The 20,652-nt window shown below is 45.5% G+C and overlaps 4 protein-coding genes across 4 annotated transcripts; 2 read left to right on the top strand and 2 right to left on the bottom strand.

The window, feature by feature from the left end:
* The first annotated feature begins 10,269 nt into the window (after nt 1-10,269).
* On the top strand, nt 10,270-11,185 carry LOC132207027 (histone H2B 1/2-like). The gene has a single exon (XM_059642216.1). It carries the CDS (start codon nt 10,278-10,280, stop codon nt 10,656-10,658), a length of 381 nt encoding a protein of 126 aa, XP_059498199.1. The 5' UTR covers nt 10,270-10,277; the 3' UTR covers nt 10,659-11,185.
* A 1,251-nt stretch (nt 11,186-12,436) lies between these two features.
* Nucleotides 12,437-12,932, top strand: LOC132207126 (late histone H2A.2.2-like). The gene has a single exon (XM_059642303.1). It carries the CDS (start codon nt 12,489-12,491, stop codon nt 12,930-12,932), a length of 444 nt encoding a protein of 147 aa, XP_059498286.1. The 5' UTR covers nt 12,437-12,488.
* An 805-nt stretch (nt 12,933-13,737) lies between these two features.
* Nucleotides 13,738-14,154, bottom strand: LOC132207053 (histone H3). The gene has a single exon (XM_059642245.1). It carries the CDS (start codon nt 14,146-14,148, stop codon nt 13,738-13,740), a length of 411 nt encoding a protein of 136 aa, XP_059498228.1. The 5' UTR covers nt 14,149-14,154.
* Nucleotides 14,155-15,229: 1,075 nt separating this feature from the next.
* LOC132207043 (histone H4) lies at nt 15,230-15,541 on the bottom strand. Its single transcript, XM_059642234.1, has one exon. The coding sequence runs from the start codon at nt 15,539-15,541 to the stop codon at nt 15,230-15,232; it is 312 nt and encodes a 103-aa protein (XP_059498217.1).
* Nucleotides 15,542-20,652: the final 5,111 nt, after the last annotated feature.

Below are 20,652 nucleotides of genomic sequence, written 5' to 3'. Positions count from 1 at the left end.
GAAACTTGACAGGGAGAGAATGATAAATGCATTTACAACTCAGATAGTGACAGGTATAGCTTAATAATTAGTTTCTTAGATTTACAGGGCAGGATCTGACTGGCAGAAATGAGAAAATACTCTCACAGCCATAGAGTAGAAAGTGACAATCACATATCATTGAGGCAGAGAGTAGTAGTAGAAGGGAGTTTCTCAAATTGGAGACCGGTGACCAGTCGTGTTCCACAGGGATCTGTGCTGGGACCACTGTTGTTCGTGATATACGTAAATGATCTGGAGGAAGGTGTAGGTGGTCTGATCAGCAAGTTTGCAGATGACACTAAGATTGGTGGAGTAGCAGATAGTGAAGGAGACTGTCAGAGATGACTGCAGAATATAAATAGACTGGAGAGGTGGGCAGATGGAGTTCAATCCGGGCAAATGCGAGGTGATGCATTTTGGAAGATCGAATTCAAGGCGTACTATACAGTAAATGGAAAAGTCCTAGGGAAAATTGATGAACAGAGAGATCTGGGTGTTCAGGTACATTGTTCCCTGAAGGTGGCAACGCAGGTCAATAGCATGGTCAAGAAGGCATATGGCATGCTTTCCTTCATCGGACGGGGTATTGAGTACAAGAGTTGGCAGGTCATGTTACAGTTGTATAAGACTTTAGTTCAGCCACATTTAGAATACTGTGTACAGTTCTGGTCGCCACATTACCAAAAGAATGCGGATGGTTTGAGAGGGTGCAGGGGATGTTCACCAGGCTGTTGCCTAGTATGGAGGGTGCTCGCTATGAAGAGAGGTTGAGTAGATTAGGATTATTTTCATTAGAAAGATGGAGAGTGAGGCAGGGCTCTGATTGAGGTCGACAAAATCATGAGGGATATAGACAGGGTGGATAGCAAGAAGCTTTTTCCCAGAGTTGGGGACTCAATTACTAGGGTCATGAGTTCAAAGTGAGAGGATGAAAGGTTAAAGGAGATATGCGTGGAAAGTTCTTTACACAGAGGGTGGTGGGTGCCTCGAATGCGTTGCCAGCGGAGGTAGTAGACGCAGACACGTTAGCATCTTTTAAGATATATTTGGACAGGTATCTGCATGGGCAGGGAGCAAAGGGATACAGACCCTTAGAAAATAGATGACAGGTTAGACAGAGGATCTCGATCGGCACAGGCTTGGAGGGCGGAAGGGCATTTTCCTGTGCTGTAATTTTCTTTCTTCTCTTTATTCTTTGTATATCGATAACTACACTCTTGTCTTCACGTATCAGAAAACGACAGGGACAATGACAATTATGCACACATTCAGAATGCAAAATAACTGACGGGTACAGATTGATAAATGTGTGCACACATTATCAAAATGTAGAGATTGTGATCTACATTTGCACATTCACAGAAATTTCACATTTTTTTTGCAACGCACTCCCAAATTCATGAAGCAGGAATGGATGGGTATTGATTGACAACTAAACTCATATGACACAGCAGAAACTGAGAGGGACAGCTTGATAATTACACTCACATCTACACGTGGCAGCTACTGACAAATACAATTCGATAACTACACCCAGTTCTTCACAAAACCAAAGTTAACAGGTACAGATTAATAATTAAATTCCTGCCTTGATGATATGGAAGCTGATAGGGGCAGGTTTATTAAAATGCGCGCACATTCCCCAAGCAGAAACTGACAGGAATATATTGAAAACAAAACCTCAGTTTCTGCTCGATGAATGTATCAGGTATAGACTGACAATTACACAAACACATTTGAATATTCAGATTTCACATACTGACAGGGACAGATTGACAACTACATTCATTCATTCATTGGTCTAGCTGAAACTGACGGGCAAAGTATGATAAATGTATTCACACATTCACAATTTTCTGAAGAAGGGCTCAGGCCCGAAACATCAGCTTTCCTGTTCCTCTGATGCTACTTAGCGTGCTGTGTTCATCCAGCTCTGTGCCTTGTTATAACAGAGTAATAACTACACTGTCAGATACACACGGGAGAAACTGAAAGTTACAGATTGGTAAATACGCTCATGCTAGCACGTAGCAAAAACTGACACAAAAGAAACAGCTCCTGTAAACCATCATCAGATGGGTTTGAAAACATTTAACTGATCAATTCAACATTGAGCGAATAAACATTCAGATATTTAAATTATCACCAGGAATTCGAACAGAACTGTGGGTCTGATTGCACTCTAGCCCTGAGCTGCACTACATTTGATCAATTTTAAAAACTTCAACTCTAACTGAGTGATGCACAGAAAGTAACTGATACCCATACAGCTCCATGACTGGAACTACCTAATGCAAGCTTGTCTGTGCATATGAGTTTAGTTATTGATCCATTTATGTCATTTCTTTCATCTCAATCTCGACATGTTTATAATGTGTGCATACATTTATCAATCTGTACCTGTCAGTTTTTTTGCATTCTGAATGTGTGCATAATTGTCATTGTCCCTTCCATTTTCTGATACGTGAATGCAAGAGCGTAGTTATCGATATGCAAAGAACAAAGAGATAACTATACTTAGTTATTTACAAAGCAGAATTTGACAGAGAAAATTGATAACTACACTCATTGAAGAGCAGAAACTTATACGGATTGACAACTGGATTCACACATTCAATTTGCAGAAACTGAAAGGTAAAATCTGATATAAAAAAGACAAAAGAATTGTGGATGCTGTAAATCAGGAGCAAAAAGAGAACATGCAGGAAAAGCTCAGCAGGTCTGGTAGCATCTATGAAGAGAAAATCAGTTAATGTTTCAGGTCTGGTGATGCTTCCTCAGAACTGTGTAAAATGTGATAATTACACTCATAAGCAGAGCAGAATCTGACAAGGACAGAATGATAACTATGCTCACATATTGACAAAAGCTGAAATTGACAGGTAAGGATTGATGATTACATTCACATAGAAGAAACTGACAGGGGCAGAATGATAACTGTATTTAAATATTCATGCCACAGAAACTGTCAGGTATAAATTGATTATTACATTCATATATTCACATCACAGAAACCAGCAAGTGTAATTTGATAACTGCATGTACAGATGCCTCCAGGGCCGCTGAACTTTTCCAACAACTTTGGTTTTGTGTTGAGAGTGACACTTCATTTTAGTTTACCAGTAACTGATTGGGACAGAATTGTTCCTTTGATAAATAGTTATCCAATACATAAACGTAACAAATAAATCATGCGAACTTCAAACACATGTGCCTGACAAATGGGAAAAACTGCAGATGCTGGAAATCAGAAACAAAAGTAGAAATTGCTGCAAAATCTCAGCAAGTCTATCAGCATATGAGTACGGAAATGAATGTTCTGAAGTTGAACCTTTGTTCGGAGGAAGTGCGACGGGACCTGTAATATGACTCAGCTTTGTTTCCGTGTGGATGGACTGACAGATACAGGTACTGACTGACTCAGAACTAGTTCAAAATACAGACATCACAACTAAAGATGTGATCCAAGGACTAACAGCTATGGAGTTCCATTTAAATTCCAGCTAACAGAAACATGATCTGTACAAAATGATTATCACTCACACATATCTAGTCATAGACAACTACAGCACAGCAAACAGTCCTGTCTCTCCAAGCCAGCACTGCTGAGAAACAACAAGCCAATAATTACATCCATTCAGCCAGCATTCAATTTCCATAAATGTATCACGGTGGCAGGGGAACTACCATCTCCACCTTTTATCGTAGGATTGTTCTCGAATTCTTCATCTTGTGGAACTAGATTTTTTTGTTTGTTCTGTTGTAAGCCAGAAGATTTTATAATCATGGACATTTATTTTTAAAAAAATAATTTGAATGGTAACTGGCTTTCCACTTTACATGAAACATTTAAAATGCTCAGTTTTCGCATGCTGGAAGATTGAAGGATCAATGGAGTGTGGCTGTCCATCTTGTTCCATAACAACGGTTCTTTTCAAAAAAAAATCTCATGAACTAAAACCTGGGTACTCACCCAATGGTCCTCAGTGTTAAATTTTAGTTTCCAAATTCTTCACAAAATAATCTGGCTCTCCTCTTTTGATGGTCTGTCACATATGGACCAAGTTCTGAAGGATAATAGAATGAAACCTGCAGGGCTATGGGATGTGTGCAGGAAAATGTGATTGTGATGGCCATCTGGGGGTGTTTCGGTCAGCATGGACATGATGCACCAAATGACCTCCTTCTGTTCTGTACCATTTTTACAATGATTGGCCTGGACCAATGTTTCCCTGTCAGTCTCTGCTGTGTAATACAGAAATAATTTGCCAAAGATTTAGAGGGACACATTGATAACTACACTCACACATTCAACAGGTAGCAACTGACATGAATGGATCAGTAACTAAACTCATATGCACAGACAAGCTTGCATTAGGTAGTTCCAGTCATGGAGCTGTACGGGTGTTGGTTACTTTCTGTGCATCACTCAATTAGAGTTGAAGTTTTAAAAATTGATCAAATGTAGTGCAGCTCAGGGCAAGAGTGCAATCAGACCCACAGTTCTGTTAGAATTCCTGGTGATAATTTGAATATCTGAATGTTTATTAGCTAAATGTTGAATTGATCAGTTTAATGTTTTCAAACCCATCTGATGACGGTTTACAGGAGCTATCTGTTTTTTTCCTTACTGCAGACAAATGCTTGAAGGAACAAGGCAATGTATCATTTCTTCAGTACAAAGCCAAGTGTGACCAGCTCCTCCTAACAAACAGCAGGTATGTTCCCACTGTCACAGCAGAGAACATCCTTTCCACAGTCACGGAGCAGATTGAGTCAGACACACATTGAGCTTTAATTTCCAGTCAGACACGTTCAAACCGACAATAAGACAACACGGAGGAATGCCACTTTATTTTGCTTCTCTCTCCATTCAAAATACCCAGTTCAAACAGATTTCGCCTAACATAACCCATTGACATTTACACCATTTTTGAAGATGGGTAGACTGAATCCTTATCCAAAGTATACCCTCAGGACTTGAAGGAAATCTGCATAGAATTACTCTGATATCAACTCCACATAATGAATCACGCTTCCACGGATAATATTTTTGGCTGCCTCAATCCTAATCCACTTTCAGGTGTAGAAAGTGATCAGTACACATGGATACCTAACCTCACACATTCGTATTGCAGGGTCAGACAAAAAAAGTGGTATTTGACCGTATTGATACTTCAGAAACTGCAAGTAAAAGGTGAATTAAAAATGTTCACATAGCCACAAAATAGAAACTATTATGCACATACTAATTACTGAACTCGCATTCACAGAGACTGAAACTTGCAGAAATATATTGATGATAACACTCCCAATGTCACAGAGCATAAAGTGACAGGTACAAACTTAGAACTGCAATCACAAATCCACGGAGAGACATGCACGGATTGCTGACTGTACTCAAATATTCAGAGTAGGTTCTCACAGGTACATCTTGGTAACTGGACTCGCAAATTGACAGAGAAGCAAATTATAGGTGCACATTGCTTACATGCACGTATCCAAATGGACGAACTTGACAGGAACAGATTGATAATAACCTTGGACACAGCAAGAACTGCATATGCTGGTATCAGCCTTCCCAGTTACACACAGCATAATCTGACAGACAGGTACAGTTTGATAATTACTCTCATTCACAGAGTGGAATCTGACACATCCTTATTGACAACTGCACTCACATGGCCACCAAGTGGAAACTGACAGAGTTTGATCACAGTGACAGTCAAATTGCGGAAATTGACAGATACATATTAATAATCACTTTCACACTTGCCTTGCAGGAAATGTCAGGGTCAGTTCATTAAATACGCTGCTGTTGACTTGCTCACTGAGCTTGTAAGTTTGTTCACAGACATTTCATCACCATGCTACACAACATCATCAGTGCACCGTGAATGAAACGTTGGTATTCTGTCCTTCTTGCTATTTATGTGCCTCAGTTTGCCGGGGTGGTGAGCATCACTTCCAGATTGGTTTCTTAGTGGTTGGTGTGTGGTGTCCAGCTGGACATGTTTGTTAATGGAGTTCTAGTTTGAATTCTTGTGCATGTCTTTGGTTGGGATGTCCTCTGATGGCTACGTTGTCCCAGTCAAATTGGTGTCCCTCTTTATCCATGTGCATTAAGGTGAGTGATAGTTGGCCATGGCTTTTGGCAGCGAGTTGATGTCCATGAATCCTGATGGCGGGTTTCCTACCAGTTTGCCTTAGGGAAGGTATTTGGCAGTATTTGCATGGTAGCTTGTAAATCGCATTGGTTCTGCTAATTGTGAATGTTGGACCCTTCATTCTCAACAGCGGCTGTCACTTCGTGGGCTATCATGATGCTTACAGGGTAGAGTTACCTGGTGGTTATTTCACACCCTCAGTACAGAGTCTGGTGACTACTATCACTGGATGTGTTGCGTCTTCCTGTTGCCATCAGTTGTGTAGCATCTGCGAACAATGCATTTTGAGTAACTGTCATTTCTAAAGACACTATCTGTGTTCTTCTTTGGCTTTATGAAACTCCGGGATGCTGCAGTGTGTTGTGGCTCACTTGAACAGGGAAAGCTAGCTCATTGGATTCAAAATTGGCTTGATGGTACAAAGCAGAGGGTGACAGTTGAAGATTGTTTCTCGGACTGGAGGCCTGTGACTTGTGGTGTGCCACAGGGATTGGTGCTGGGACCTTTGTTATTTGTTATTGACATAAATGATCTGGATGTGAATGTGCAAAGCATGATTAGTAAGCTTACAGATGATGCAATGTTAGGCAGTATCGTTCATAGTGGGGAAGGTTATCGAAAATTACAGAGGGATCTTGATTAGATGGGGAAGTGGGCTAAGGATTGGAAAATGCAATTCAATGCAGATAGGTTTGAGGTGTTGCACTTTGGAATGTCAAACTACAGTAAGCCTTTTACAGCAAATGGTAACGTCCTGAGTAGTGATGTGGTACAGAGGGACCAAGGAGTACAGGTACGTAGTTTGGTTAACGCAGTGTCGCAGGTGGATAGGGTGCTGAACAAGCCATGAAGCATGCTGGCCTTCATTGATCGAGGCATTTTGAATAGACTTGGAGTATTGTGTACAGTTTTGGCCACCCTGTTGTAGAAAAGACCTAGTTCAACTACAAAGTGTTCAAAGAAGATTTATGCAGGACTAGTGGTCCTGAGTTATAGTGAGATGTTGGCCAGGGTAGGACTTTATTTCTTGGACCGTAGGAGAATGAAGTGTGACCTTATTCAGACGTATAAAATCATGAGCACCATAGGTCGGATAAATGCATATCGTGTTTGTTTTTTTTCCCCCACAGATGGGGAATTGAAAACTAGAGGGCACAGGTTTCAGGTGTGAGGGCAAGAATTTAAGAAGGACCTGAGGGGTACCAACTTCACAGAGAGAGTGGAGCACATGTGGAATCAGCTGCCAGAGAAAGTTGTTGAGGCAGGCACAATATCAACACTTAAAAAAAAATGAACATGTACATGGATGGGAAGGATGTAGAGGGATATAATGTGGGCAGTTGGATCCAGCTGAGTGGGCACCACAGTCATCATGAACCAGTTTGGGCGGAAGGGCCTGTGTCCGAACTGTATTACTATATGACCATAAGACATAGGAGCCGAAATCAGGCTATTTGGCCCATCAAGTCTGCTCCGCCATTCAATCATGGCTGAGAAGCTCCTTAAGCCAATTCTCCTTCCTTCTCCCCATAACCTTGATCCCCTTGATCATCAAAAACCTATCTATCTCACCCTTAAATGTACACAATAACCCGGGCTCCACAGCCTTCTGTGGCAGTGAATTCCATTGATTCAGCACTCTCTGGCTGAAGAAGTTTCTCCTTATCTCTGTTCTAAAAGGTCTTCCCTTTACTTGAAGGCTGTGCCCTTGGGTCCTAGTCTCTCCTACCAATGGAAGGATCTTCCCAACATCCACTCTGTCCAGGCATTCAGTAGTCTAAGTTTTGATTATCATCCTTCTAAACTCCAAAGAGTACAGTCCCAGAATCCTCAACATTGCTCATATGTTCAGCTTTTCATTCCTGGGACCATTCTCGTGAACCTCCTCTGAACCTGCTCCAGGGGCAGTACATCCTTCCTGAGATATGAGGCCCAAAACTGCACATGCTACTTCAAATGTGGCCTGACTCGAGTCTTCTAAAGCCTCATAAGCACATCCTATTTTTTAAACATCTTCAAGACCATAAGTTACAGGAGTGGAATAAGGCCATTCAGCCCATCAAGCCCACTCCACCATTCAAATCACAGCTGGGCATTTCAACTCCACTTCCCTGCACTCTCCCTGTAGCCCTTGATTCCTTGTGAGATCAAGAATTTGTCAATCTCTGCCTTGAAGTCCTGGCAAAATAAATGCCAGTATTGCAGTTGCCTTCCTGACTACTGACTCAAACTGTGAGTTTACCGTGAGAGATTCCTGGAGTAGAACTCCCAAGTCTCTTTGCACGCAAGACTTCTGAATTTTCTGCCCATTTAGAAAAGAGTCTATGCTTTTATTCTGGAGGGAGGATGGTAACTTCTTCGGGTCAGGCATCCCTGGAAGACGCTTTGCAGTGAAGTTAAAATTGTATCAGAGGTAATGGTGACTGCAGATGCTGGAGAATCCAGACAAACCTCAGGCGATCTCTACCCCACTGCAACTCTCGATTCCCCTCCACCTATCTCCTCCTCTATCCATCTTTGATCCACCTCCCAGTCTGTCCCTATTTATTTCAGAACCCTCTTGCCCCTCCCACTTTTCTGATATAGGGTCCAGGCCCAAAACGTCAGCTTTTGTGCTCCTGAGATGCTGTTTGGTCTGCTGTGTTCATCCAGCTCCACACTTTTTTTAAAATCTCGGATGCTCCAGCATCTGCAGTTATCATTATCTCTCATGCTTTTATTCTCCTTAGCCAAGTGCATGACCTCACACTTTCCCACATTGTACTCCATCTACCACTTCTTTGCCCACTCTCCTAACCTGTCCAATTCATACTGCAGCCTCAGCACCTCAATACTACCTGTCACTCTACCTATTGTTGTATCATCTGCAAACGTAGTCAGAATGCAAACAGTTCCTTCATCCAGATCATTAATGTATAAAGCATGCCTTTTATCCCCACTCTCTGCTTTCTGCCAGGCAGCTAATCTTCTATCCATGCTAGCACCATGGGCCCTTATGTTACTCAACAGCCTCCTGTGCGGCAGCTTACCAAAGGGCTTTTTGAAGCCCAGGTAGATAACATCCATTGGCTCTCCTTGGTCTACCCTGCTTGTTACTTCCTTAAAGAATTTAAGCAGATTTGGCAGGCATGACTTTCCCTTGATGAAACTGTGCCTGGAGTGTTGGAGGCTGTGTTTATAAAATTTAGTGGTGTGGAAAGGGTGCATAATCAAGATCTTTTCCCCAGGATAGAAGAATGCAAAATGAGAGGGCATGGGTTTAAGTGAGTGGGAAAGACTTAAAATGAATCAAAGGTGTGCAATATTTGCACACAGAGTGGTGTGTGAATGGGTTGAATGCCAAAAGAAGTGTTGGAGGCTCTTACAACTACAACGTTTAAAAGGCATCTGGATGAGTATATGAATAGGAAGTGTTTCGTGGGATATGGACCAAATGCTAGTAAATGGAACTAGATTAATCTCGGATATCTGCTTTCCATGGACGAGGTGGACCCTGTACATCTCTCGGACTGTATGACTGGGACTGATTTAGGAGAGAATAATCATCATAATACTGCCTAAACAGACAGGGACAGATCGAGAACTGCACTCCCATTCCCACAATGCAGAGACTGACAGATATTCGGCAAAGTGTCCCTCAATAAACCCGAATGTCTGAACAATACAATCCTGCCCACAGCCTAATAAGGAAATCTCAGCTAGTGATGAAACAAGGTAACGTTTTACTCACAAAAGATTACCATGAGCAGAACAAAACACCCTGTCACAATTAAAATCTCGGAGGTAGTGTTCAAAATATTAGTGGATGACAGTAACCAGTTCAACTGCAAGGGAGCGAGGAATTTGATCCGTGTACAAATTTTCGGTTTGTGTTTCACATTTCGTTGTCGATCCGAACAGACCCACTTTGTGTTTCACACTAACCAATCACAGAAAGGCTAATCACATGGTGTGACATTCTTGTAAAGTACCCAATCAGGAACAAGACTTTTCCCCCATCCCTTATTAGCATTGCTGACGCGGTCAGGCTATAAAATGCGAGCTCCGAGCCTGCTTCCGTTTATTGTGTGTCTGAAAACGATCGTGACGATGCCGGATGAGAAGAAAGCGCAGGCGACTTCCAAGAAGGGCGCCAAGAAAATCATCAAGAAGGCGCCGGGGAAAGGCGGCAAGACAAAGAAACGATCCAGGAAAGAAAGTTACGCCATCTACATCTATAAAGTGATGAAGCAGGTTCACCCCGACACCGGCATCTCCTCCAAGGCGATGAGCATCATGAACTCGTTCGTCAAGGATATTTTCGAGCGTATCGCGGGGGAGGCTTCCCGCCTGGCCCATTACAACAAGCGCAGCACCATCAGCTCCCGGGAGATCCAGACCGCGGTGCGGCTGCTGCTGCCCGGGGAGCTGGCCAAGCACGCCGTGTCGGAGGGTACAAAGGCGGTGACCAAGTACACCAGCTCCAAGTGAGACCCCACATTGTGCTGAGAAAAACACATCCAAAACCCAACGGCTCTTTTCAGAGCCACCCACAATTTCAATGAAGCAGTTGAACCATTTTTCGTTTGTAAATGATTCTCGGTATCTATAATTAATGTCTCTAATCTTTATCTTTGTTTACACAAACGTTCTAAACATTACCGTGCGGTCCCTGTCCCTCTGTCGGTTAGTTTCGGTTGCCTTCCTACCCAGTCTCTCCTCCCTCCCTGTGCAGAAAGCACATTCATCGTCACTCAGTCATTTTTTTTTCAACAACTCCTATGTGTTCCAGTTATTATTTACCCCTTGATCAGGAATGATCGAGTCCCACGAACAGATGTTGGGGGATACTTGTCATTGACGATTTCAGCTGTCGGTGAGAGGCTTTCAAAATGAACTGCGATAAAGCCAGAGCCAGGATTGCAGTCGCAAGTGTGAAACTGTGTTCAAGGACAATATGGGAGGGCAACTTCAAACTATTGTTTCAAGTTTTAACCCGTTCACCCCGAAAAACGTTGTGTAAGTTTTTAGAAATACATCAGCGTGCACTTGTAATGTGAAATTGAATTAAATTCAAAGAAAAATTAAACTGTTTATTCCTCTTTGTGAAACTTTTCCCCCCTATATCCTACATGTTGGAGGGTTTTTCAAATTTGTCCCAATGGGGTATGAACGCTGGATTTCACCCGTGGCAATGAAAAATTATGATCTCTTATTTGAGTCCCATTAAGAGAAATGCCGCGCGATTCCTTTTTCAATTTCCAAATCTGTCAGGGAATTTATCCGATTTTTTTTCAGTTTGCAGTGTGTGGGGCTTTCTGCTGTCGGTGAGAGGCTTTCAAAATGAACCGAGTCCGTCCGGAAAGACTGATCCAGCACAATAAGTGAGGGCTATTTTACAATGTTTTCTGGAAACGGTGTTGCTTAGGGAGTGACAGAGAGAGATTATGTGAAGTGAACATTTTTAACTGAAAGGAAATTAAATCGTAAGCATTAACGCAAAAATCCTTGTAAAACCTCTTCCTCGTATTGCCCATGTTGGCGGGCTTTTCAAATCGGACAGAAAACGGTTGATGATTTGGCGCCGGTATTTTCCTACGGTTTCCACGCAGAGGAATTTTGTTTTATTGTCAAATCTCCCCGCGGGTTCTATCCGGTTTTGCAGAAAGCTATAAATGAGGCTTTCTGCTGTCGGCGGAAAAATTTCCAAGTGAACTGAGATAAAAGCAGAACAGCTGCAGGACTGGCATCGCAAAAGTAGAAACATTGTTGATCTTGTGCAATAGGGAGCGAGATTGTAAAATATTGTTTAAAGCAGTATTGAGTTCAACGAGAAAGAAACAGTTGTGTGACACTTTTATCATTATATCCGGGTGTAGATGTGAATTAAATTCAATCTGTGCAGAGAATAACTTTCGGCGGGCTTTTCTTTCCCCCTTCCGCTTAATGTTAAGTTTTTTCGCGGGGTGGTGGGGAATTCAAGATCAAAAATAGTTGGTTTCAACTCGGCCGGGAAATCAGAGAGAGATGGTGTTGACGTATATAAGTGTATTTTAAAAGTAAATTATCTGAAGTATGAACGGATTCTTCTTTGTAAAACTTCTACCCATTTCGAAATTATTGGCGGGCTCCTCCAGTTTGAAAGAAAGCGGTTCATGATTTGGCGCCGGGATTTTCCGGCCTCCTCCCCGGGCCCTCTCCGGATTGGTGAGGGAAGCAGACATCTGATTGGGCATTGAAACGACATTAGGAGATACTGAACAATGTGACCAATCAGCAATGGCCGCACCCCCATTCCTCCCGAAGGTATAAGAGGGCGGGATGTGGCCGCATTGCAGAATTCTCTGTGGAAGTGTTTGTGAGACTGTGGTTATGTCTGGGAGAGGAAAGGGCAGTGGCGGGAAAGCCCGGTCGAAGGCGAAGTCCCGGTCGTCCCGGGCTGGGCTGCAGTTCCCGGTGGGCCGTGTTCACAGGCTCCTGAGAAAGGGTAACTATGCTGAGCGTGTGGGTGCCGGAGCGCCGGTCTATCTGGCTGCGGTGCTCGAGTACCTGACGGCTGAAATCCTCGAGCTGGCCGGTAACGCGGCCCGGGACAACAAGAAGACCCGCATCATCCCCAGGCACCTCCAGCTGGCAGTGCGCAACGACGAGGAGCTCAACAAGCTGCTGGGAGGGGTGACCATCGCTCAGGGCGGGGTGCTGCCTAATATTCAGGCCGTGCTGCTGCCCAAGAAAACCGCCGCTGGGGGCGCTACTAAAAAGTGAAGACACTTCTTGAATCTGACAACCCAAAGGCTCTTTTAAGAGCCACCCACAACATCAGTGAAAAGCAGCTAGACTTTCACTGCTGGCTAACTAATTTTCATTTTATGTGCAAACACGGTCCTCTAAACGCGCAAAAATCATCCCTTTTGTTTTCGCTTTAACAGTGATAAAACTAGAACGGGACGAATAAAGTTGGAGGGTTTGCTGCAGGGACAGCGACTGCGACTTTAAATAGTGACTCAAAGCGGTATCCCCATCCAGGGAACATGAGACATGGAATAGCTCGGCCCCAGAAAGATGCCATGCGAGACAGAACCGACCAGCCTCAGAGGATCGAATACGCTAGTGGGAGATTGGGCAAAATTTCGATTGCATGGCCAAAACTACAAAAATCATTTGTATAATGTGGCGGGTTTTGAAATTGGCGATTGTTTCCCACCCTCCTTCTCCGGCAAGTTCAGTTACAGCTGGGGAAACGCCACGGGAAGCGATTCCCACACAGGCGGTTCAATTGGAAATGTATCAATTATAAAGGGTGGAATGCAGTACTTGAATTTGTTGTGATTACTGAAAATTTATAAACCTGATCGTCCCGAGTTGCCTCGTCTTCAATATGAATTCGTGCATCCCAGACCCATTCATTTTCTGTAACTCTTGTTGCATTGAGACATCAATAGCATGCTGTGCGATGACATTAACTAAAGTCCAGTGCCTGACGACTGCTGCTCTCTCGGGACAGTTTAGTGGCTCTGAAAAGAGCCGTTGTGTTTCTCGGGGTGAATGTACAGGGCCGGGCACGCTCCGTTTAGGCGCGCTCCCCCCGGATCCGCCGGGCCAGCTGGATGTCTTTGGGCATGATGGTGACACGCTTGGCGTGGATGGCACACAAGTTGGTGTCCTCAAACAGACCCACCAGGTAAGCCTCGCTGGCCTCCTGCAGGGCCATCACGGCCGAGCTCTGGAAGCGCAGGTCGGTCTTGAAGTCCTGAGCGATCTCCCGCACCAGGCGCTGGAACGGCAGTTTGCGGATCAGCAGCTCGGTGGATTTCTGGTAGCGGCGGATCTCCCGCAGAGCCACCGTGCCGGGCCTGTAGCGATGAGGCTTCTTTACTCCGCCCGTGGCCGGAGCACTCTTGCGGGCCGCTTTGGTCGCCAGCTGCTTGCGGGGAGCTTTCCCTCCGGTGGATTTGCGCGCTGTCTGCTTGGTTCTGGCCATTCTCTGCAACACACACACAAGGTACTACTCTCAATACTGATCCTGCTGCGGCGCTGCCTATTTATGGGAATGGAGAGCCCGCCCTAGAGCTGGGATTGGATACAGTCCCGTCCCTCAAACAGCCACTGAAGGACAGAAAAGGCAGTAAAATAATTATTGGAGGCTGATTGGTTAACTTGAAATGACAGTTGGTCAATTTCAAATCGCCCGCCGATTTCAGCCTGAGCTTACATAATATTAAAAAGTAAAGTCCCATGCGCCTGCGCCTAAGATTATATCTTATGCTTTACAAAATTTTCTTGTGAACCTAACTTGCAGTCAGCGCGGAGAGGGCTCTGAATCATTTCCTGACCATCTCTGACAGGATGGGGTAATGAACACGCCACAAAAACCTCGGCACGGCTACCAGAATCAAAACTGAACAAATTATCATTCCTGGGAGCGTCAATGAAGTACAAACACGGTAATATGTATGATTAGCGCCTGGGTCCAAAATTACGGACAGAGCAAATTATTATTCATGGTATGGACAGCTGGTGTTATTATTCTGATGAAGGGTCGAGGCCCGAAACGTCAGCTTTTGTGCTCCTGAGATGCTGCTGGGCCTGCTGTGTTCATCCAGCCTCACATTTTATTATCTTGGATTCTCCAGCATCTGCAGTTCCCATTATCACTGGTGTTATTACTGATATTCTGGTATTCACATGGAAGAGAATCAAAGATTTAGGATTGAGAAACAGATCAGCCATGGTCGCATGACGGAGCCGGCCGCTCCTTCTGTATCTGACATAACCAGCTGCAGAACCATATCGTCTCGACTGGCCGTGAAACCTCTATCTGTAGTGTGGGGATATCTTGATTATAAAACACGTTACTGCAGAGTATAATTTAACAATCGCCCTCTCTCTCTTGCAACGCGGGACACGAAGTTAATATATTTCCTAAAGGATTGATACAAAATTAAAAGTCGCTGCACCAGCCCAATGTGCTGGTTCCCCATCCTCAGGTCTCCGCTCTCAGGCGGAGGGTTTGGGTGGCTCTGAAAAGAGCCTTTGGGTTCGCTGGAAAAGGGTCGATTTGCTCAGCCGCCGAATCCATACAGAGTGCGGCCCTGGCGTTTCAGAGCGTACACCACATCCATGGCAGTCACCGTCTTGCGCTTGGCGTGCTCAGTGTAGGTCACCGCATCCCTGATCACATTCTCCAGGAAAACCTTCAGCACCCCGCGGGTCTCCTCGTAGATCAAGCCCGAGATGCGCTTGACCCCGCCACGGCGAGCCAGGCGCCGGATGGCTGGCTTCGTGATGCCCTGGATGTTATCACGGAGCACTTTGCGGTGCCGCTTCGCTCCGCCTTTTCCCAGGCCTTTGCCTCCTTTCCCTCTCCCAGACATCACGCTTCTTCACTCCAATCGCTGCCGAGTGAGAGCCGAGCTGCCTCACCTTCCTTTTTTATACAGCCCGCCCCGACCTGACTGAGAAAGAGCTGACAGGGAGTGAGAGGCGGCCCGGGCAGTAAACTGAGTCACAGACAGAGAAATGTCCAGCTCCGCCTCCAGCTTACTGCCGCCCCCAACTGGATCTGGAACTAAACCTTTTCTCCACAAGGGCAGTGAACACAAGGCCCGGCAGAAAACCTGCAGACTCAAACTGATGTTCAAAGATAATAAAACCTGGATATTTTAAAAGCAAGATGACGAAGTATGAAGCTGGATGAACACAGCAGGCCAAGCAGCATCTCAGGAGCACAAAACCTGATATCACTGATACAATTTTAAAAGCAGTTGTGAAACAATTAAAAGCCCATGTCCTGTCCTTTCTTTCAGAAGACAGCATGTCAGCTTCCATTTCACAGATAGCAGGAACTGCAGATGCTGTAGAATCCGACAAAGTCAGTTTCCAGTGCTCCCGGTGAATCAGACAAAATCATTTCTTGGTCACTGTGTTGTGAAGCGGGGTTTCTGCACCAGTGTTACTGTCTCCCTGAATATGTGAAATAGAAATGGACAGGAACTGAAACTGACTTTTACACAGCCATCATAACAAAGTGTGGGGCTGGATGAACACAGCAGGCCAAGCAGCATCTTAGGAGCACAAAAGCTGACATTTTGGGCTGAGACCCTTCATCCAGCCATTTCACTTTCCACAACTATGTCACATTCCTCAATGACTGCCTCTGGCTCAGGCTCACCCCACGTGGATTACAACTCAAGTTTCATCCCTCATGTTTTGAATCCTCCCAGGAGCATAGATACCTCCATAATGTTCAACGTTTCACGGACAGCTCCTCTCACCACATCCTGAGATCCACCCTAAGTGCCATGTGGCGGCACATGCATACTCTCAACCTCTCTCTCCAACAGCATTGTAACACACTGGCTCAGGGCTGCTCCACTCCCCAGTTCCACTTCATCCTCTGACTCATTCGTCGTGCTAACAAGGGACTTTTTTTTCTTTTCCTTTCAGGCAATAAGGCCCACAAGATGCACCAACTCAAAAATACCCATGGCTTTCTGGAACATACCTCTCCTTCCCTCCCTTCTGACTCTCTCCCCTCCCCCAAACTCCCCACCTCCTGCCGGGTATTCACCATCCCTCCTAACCTTCTGCTCTCCGATGCTGAATGCTCTGTACTCAACAAAGGCCTCAGCTTTATCTCTCTGCGTCCAGTTCTGAGGAAGAGGCACTGGGCCGAATCGTTAACTCTTTTTTTTCCCTCCATAGATGCTGCCAAACCTGAGTTTTTCCAACTACTTTGTTTTTGTTCATGAACTGCAACTGCACCCGAACTGATGGTCAGTGAAAATGAGAGGGGGAACCTCACACTGATTCATTGCAGAATGTGTGAGAAGAGCTGGGTGTAATGAAGCCGAGAAAGTGTGCTTTGAGTTATTCAAATCAATTAATGTCCATATCTCCACTTGGAACTGGGACAGGGATCCTTTGATCCGGGCCCAGCTCTTTCCTGAGAGATGTTGGTGTCTCTGACAGGAGCCTTTGGCTTCAGGTGGTTTCATGTTGCACTGACGGGTTCATTTCTTTGCTGCTTTCTTGGTAACTTTGGTTTTCGGCTTGGCGTTCGCTTCAGTGAGCGTTTCCAATGTTTTCAATTGTATTTGCTCCTCCTGCTCTGACAGTGAACAGTACAAAATCAATCCCAACCGGAGATCTGCTGTTCTCCACTGAACAGAGACACACAGGCAGTGTAGTTTCTCAGCATGGGGGGATGTAGCTAACCACTGGTCAAGGTGAGTGTGTGCCCGGACAGACTTTCCGAGAGGAGAAGGAATAGTGATGACCGCACTGTAATACAGGAGGATTGTTCTCAGTGTCAGCGCAACATGTCCAATTCTGTTCACTATCACTTACATTAACCTATACAATACCAGAGAGAATAAAATGTGAGGATGGATGAACACAGCAGGCCAAGCAGCATCTCAGGAGCACAAAGGTTGACGTTTCGGCCCTAGACCCTTCATCAGAGAGGGGGATGGGGAGAGGGAACTGGAATAAATAGGGAGAGAGGGGGAGGCGGACCGAAGATGGAGAGTAAAGAAGATAGGTGGAGAGAGTATAGGTGGGGAGGTAGGGAGGGGATAGGTCAGTCCAGGGAAGATGGACAGGTCAAGGAGGTGGGATGAGGTTAGTAGGTAGATGGGGGTGCGGCTTGGGGTGGGAGGAAGGGATGGGTGAGAGGAAGAACCGGTTAGGGAGGCAGAGACAGGTTGGACTGGTTTTGGGATGCAGTGGGTGGGGGGGAAGAGCTGGGCTGGTTGTGAGGTGCAGTGGGGGGAGGGGACGAACTGGGCTGGTTTAGGGATGCAGTTGGGGAAGGGGAGATTTTGAAACTGGTGAAGTCCACATTGATACCATTTGGCTGCAGGGTTCCCAGGCGGAATATGAGTTGCTGTTCCTGCAACCTTCAGGGGGCATCATTGTGGCACTGCAGGAGGCCCATGATGGACATGTCATCTAAAGAATGGGAGGGGGAGTGGAACTGGTTTGCGACTGGGAGGTGCAGTTGTTTGTTGCGAACTGACCGGAGGTGTTCTGCAAAGTGGTCTCCAAGCCTCCGCTTGGTTTCCCCAATGTAGAGGAAGCCACACCGGGTACAGTGGATGCAGTATACCACATTGGCAGATGTGCAGGTGAACCTCTGTTTAATGTGGAATGTCACCGTGGGGCCTGGGATAGGGGTGAGGGAGGAGGTGTCGGCTACACTTGCCTCCCAGTCGCAAACCATTTCCACTCTCCCTCCCATTCTTTAGATGACACGTCCATCATGGGCCTCCTGCAGTGCCACAATGATGCCACCCGAAGGTTGCAGGAACAGCAACTCATATTCCGCCTGGGAACCCTGCAGCCTCATGGTATCAATGTGGACTTCACCAGTTTCAAAATCTCCCCTTCCCCAACTGCATCCCTAAACCAGCCCAGTTCGTCCCCTCCCCCCACTGCACCACACAACCAGCCCAGCTCTTCCCCCCCCCCCCCACCCACTGCATTCCAAAACCAGTCCAACCTGTCTCTGCCTCCCTAACTGGTTCTTCCTCTCACCCATCCCTTCCTCCCACCCCAAGCCGCACCCCCATCTACCTACTAACCTCATCCCACCTCCTTGACCTGTCCGTCTTCCCTGGACTGACCTATCCCCTCCCTACCTCCCCACCTATACTCTCTCCACCTATCTTCTTTACTCTCCATCTTCGGTCCGCCTCCCCCTCTCTCCCTATTTATTCCAGTTCCCTCTCCCCATCCCCCTCTCTGATGAAGGGTCTAGGGCCGAAACGTCAGCTTTTGTGCTCCTGAGATGCTGCTTGGCCTGCTGTGTTCATCCAGCCTCACATTTTATTATCTTGGTATTCTCCAGCATCTGCAGTTCCCATTATCTCCAATACCAGAGAGATTCGGGATTGTAGTCGGGGTTGTAGTGATAGACCTTGCTGTTAGGGTGGATGGAGGCTCTATCAAGTCTGATCAGTGTGTGTGAGGGTAAAACTGTGTCACAGAGTCGTGCAGCAAGGCATCCTTTGACTTGGGCCTCAGCATCATTGTATCCTCCACTGTCAACATCCTGGGAGCTACCATGAAGGACAAATTGAACCGGACTCATCCGATAAATGCAATGGCTACAATAACAGGGCCAAGGCTATGGATACTGCAGCAAGTAACTTCCCTCCTGATTTCTCAAACCTGTCCAAAATCTCCAACATTCAAGTCAGGAATGTAAAGGTTTCCCCTCTGTAGCCCCCATTACCTGTATTAGTGCAGCTCCAACTGCACACGGCAAGCAAGGTACTATCCATGAAAAAGCTGCTCCTGGTTAATTGGCACCACATTCACAAACATCCACTCTCTCAAATATAAAATTAGATAGCACCTTCCAAACCCACAACTACTTCCATCTTGAAAGACAGCAGCCGCAGGTTCATGGGAACTGCATGATCTGCAAGATCTTCTCCAAGACACTCACCATCCTGACTTGGAAGTATATTGGCCGTTCAGTCTGTGTCAATCCGTGAAAATCCTGTAATTCCCTTACTAATGGCCATGCCGGTCTACCTGCAGCTCAGAGACTGCAACGGTTCAGGAAGGCAGTTCACTACCACCTTCTCACGGGCATTTCAGGAGGGTCAATCAACGCTCAGACCAGTCAGTGATGTCCACAGCTGACATTTTTTTCTTTGAAATGTCTGCATTATTCTTGCCCAGTAACAAAGACTGTCCAAATTCTCTTAAAACACCCAGTTGTGAAACAAAGCATAGACTGGGTAATCATTTTGCACAACATCTATGTTCTGCTTGCAAAAAAGACCTTGAACTTCCTGTTGCCTGTCACTTTAATGCACCACCCCGTTTCCAGTCCAACATCTCAGTTTCTGTCTTGCTGTAGAGTTCCATTGAAGCTCAACACAAGCTAGAAGAACAACACCTCATCTTCCACTTGGGTCCCTGCAGCCCTCCAGACCCAGTATCGAGATCAATATTTTTGGGCCTCAACTCTCCCCCTCACAAGGCCTTGTTACCACATACCCTGCCATTATCCACCACCCACTAAGAGTTCCCATTAATTACTGTTCAACCTCCCAGCCTGATCGTTATCGACTCTGTCCAAATGTTCTTCTCTCTGTTAGGCTCTATCCTAACATTTATTCCAAACCCATCACACTCCCCTTTTATCTGCATATAAACTGACATTTTCCCAGCCACCATCAATTCTGCAGAAAGGTCACTGGACGCAGAATGTTAATTTTGTTTCTTTTTCCTTCTTAGATGCTGCCATACATAGAACCGCTCCAGACCATTTGGCCCAACAAGTCCTCAGCGCCCCTCTGAAGAGCACCCTACCCAGGCCTATTCCCCTACCCTTTATTTCTCATGTCTAACCCACCAAACCCAAACATCTCTGGGCACCACGGGCAATTTAGCATAGCCAATAGCATAGCTTTCACACCTTTGGACTGCGGGAGGAAGCATTCAAAATGATGCTCTAACTTTTTTTCTA

The sequence above is a fragment of the Stegostoma tigrinum genome, chromosome 44 (assembly GCF_030684315.1).
Source record: "Stegostoma tigrinum isolate sSteTig4 chromosome 44, sSteTig4.hap1, whole genome shotgun sequence".
Lineage (NCBI taxonomy): Eukaryota > Metazoa > Chordata > Chondrichthyes > Orectolobiformes > Stegostomatidae > Stegostoma > Stegostoma tigrinum.
The sequence above is the reverse complement of the archived record's forward strand: the minus strand, read 5'-3'. Positions and strand labels throughout refer to the sequence as shown.

Excerpts from the sequence above, each read along its gene's own strand:
- LOC132207043 (XM_059642234.1), bottom strand. The coding sequence starts at position 15,541 with ATGTCTGGGAGAGGGAAAGGAGGCAAAGGCCTGGGAAAAGGCGGAGCG.
- LOC132207126 (XM_059642303.1), top strand. The coding sequence starts at position 12,489 with ATGTGGCCGCATTGCAGAATTCTCTGTGGAAGTGTTTGTGAGACTGTG.
- LOC132207053 (XM_059642245.1), bottom strand. The coding sequence starts at position 14,148 with ATGGCCAGAACCAAGCAGACAGCGCGCAAATCCACCGGAGGGAAAGCT.
- LOC132207027 (XM_059642216.1), top strand. The coding sequence starts at position 10,278 with ATGCCGGATGAGAAGAAAGCGCAGGCGACTTCCAAGAAGGGCGCCAAG.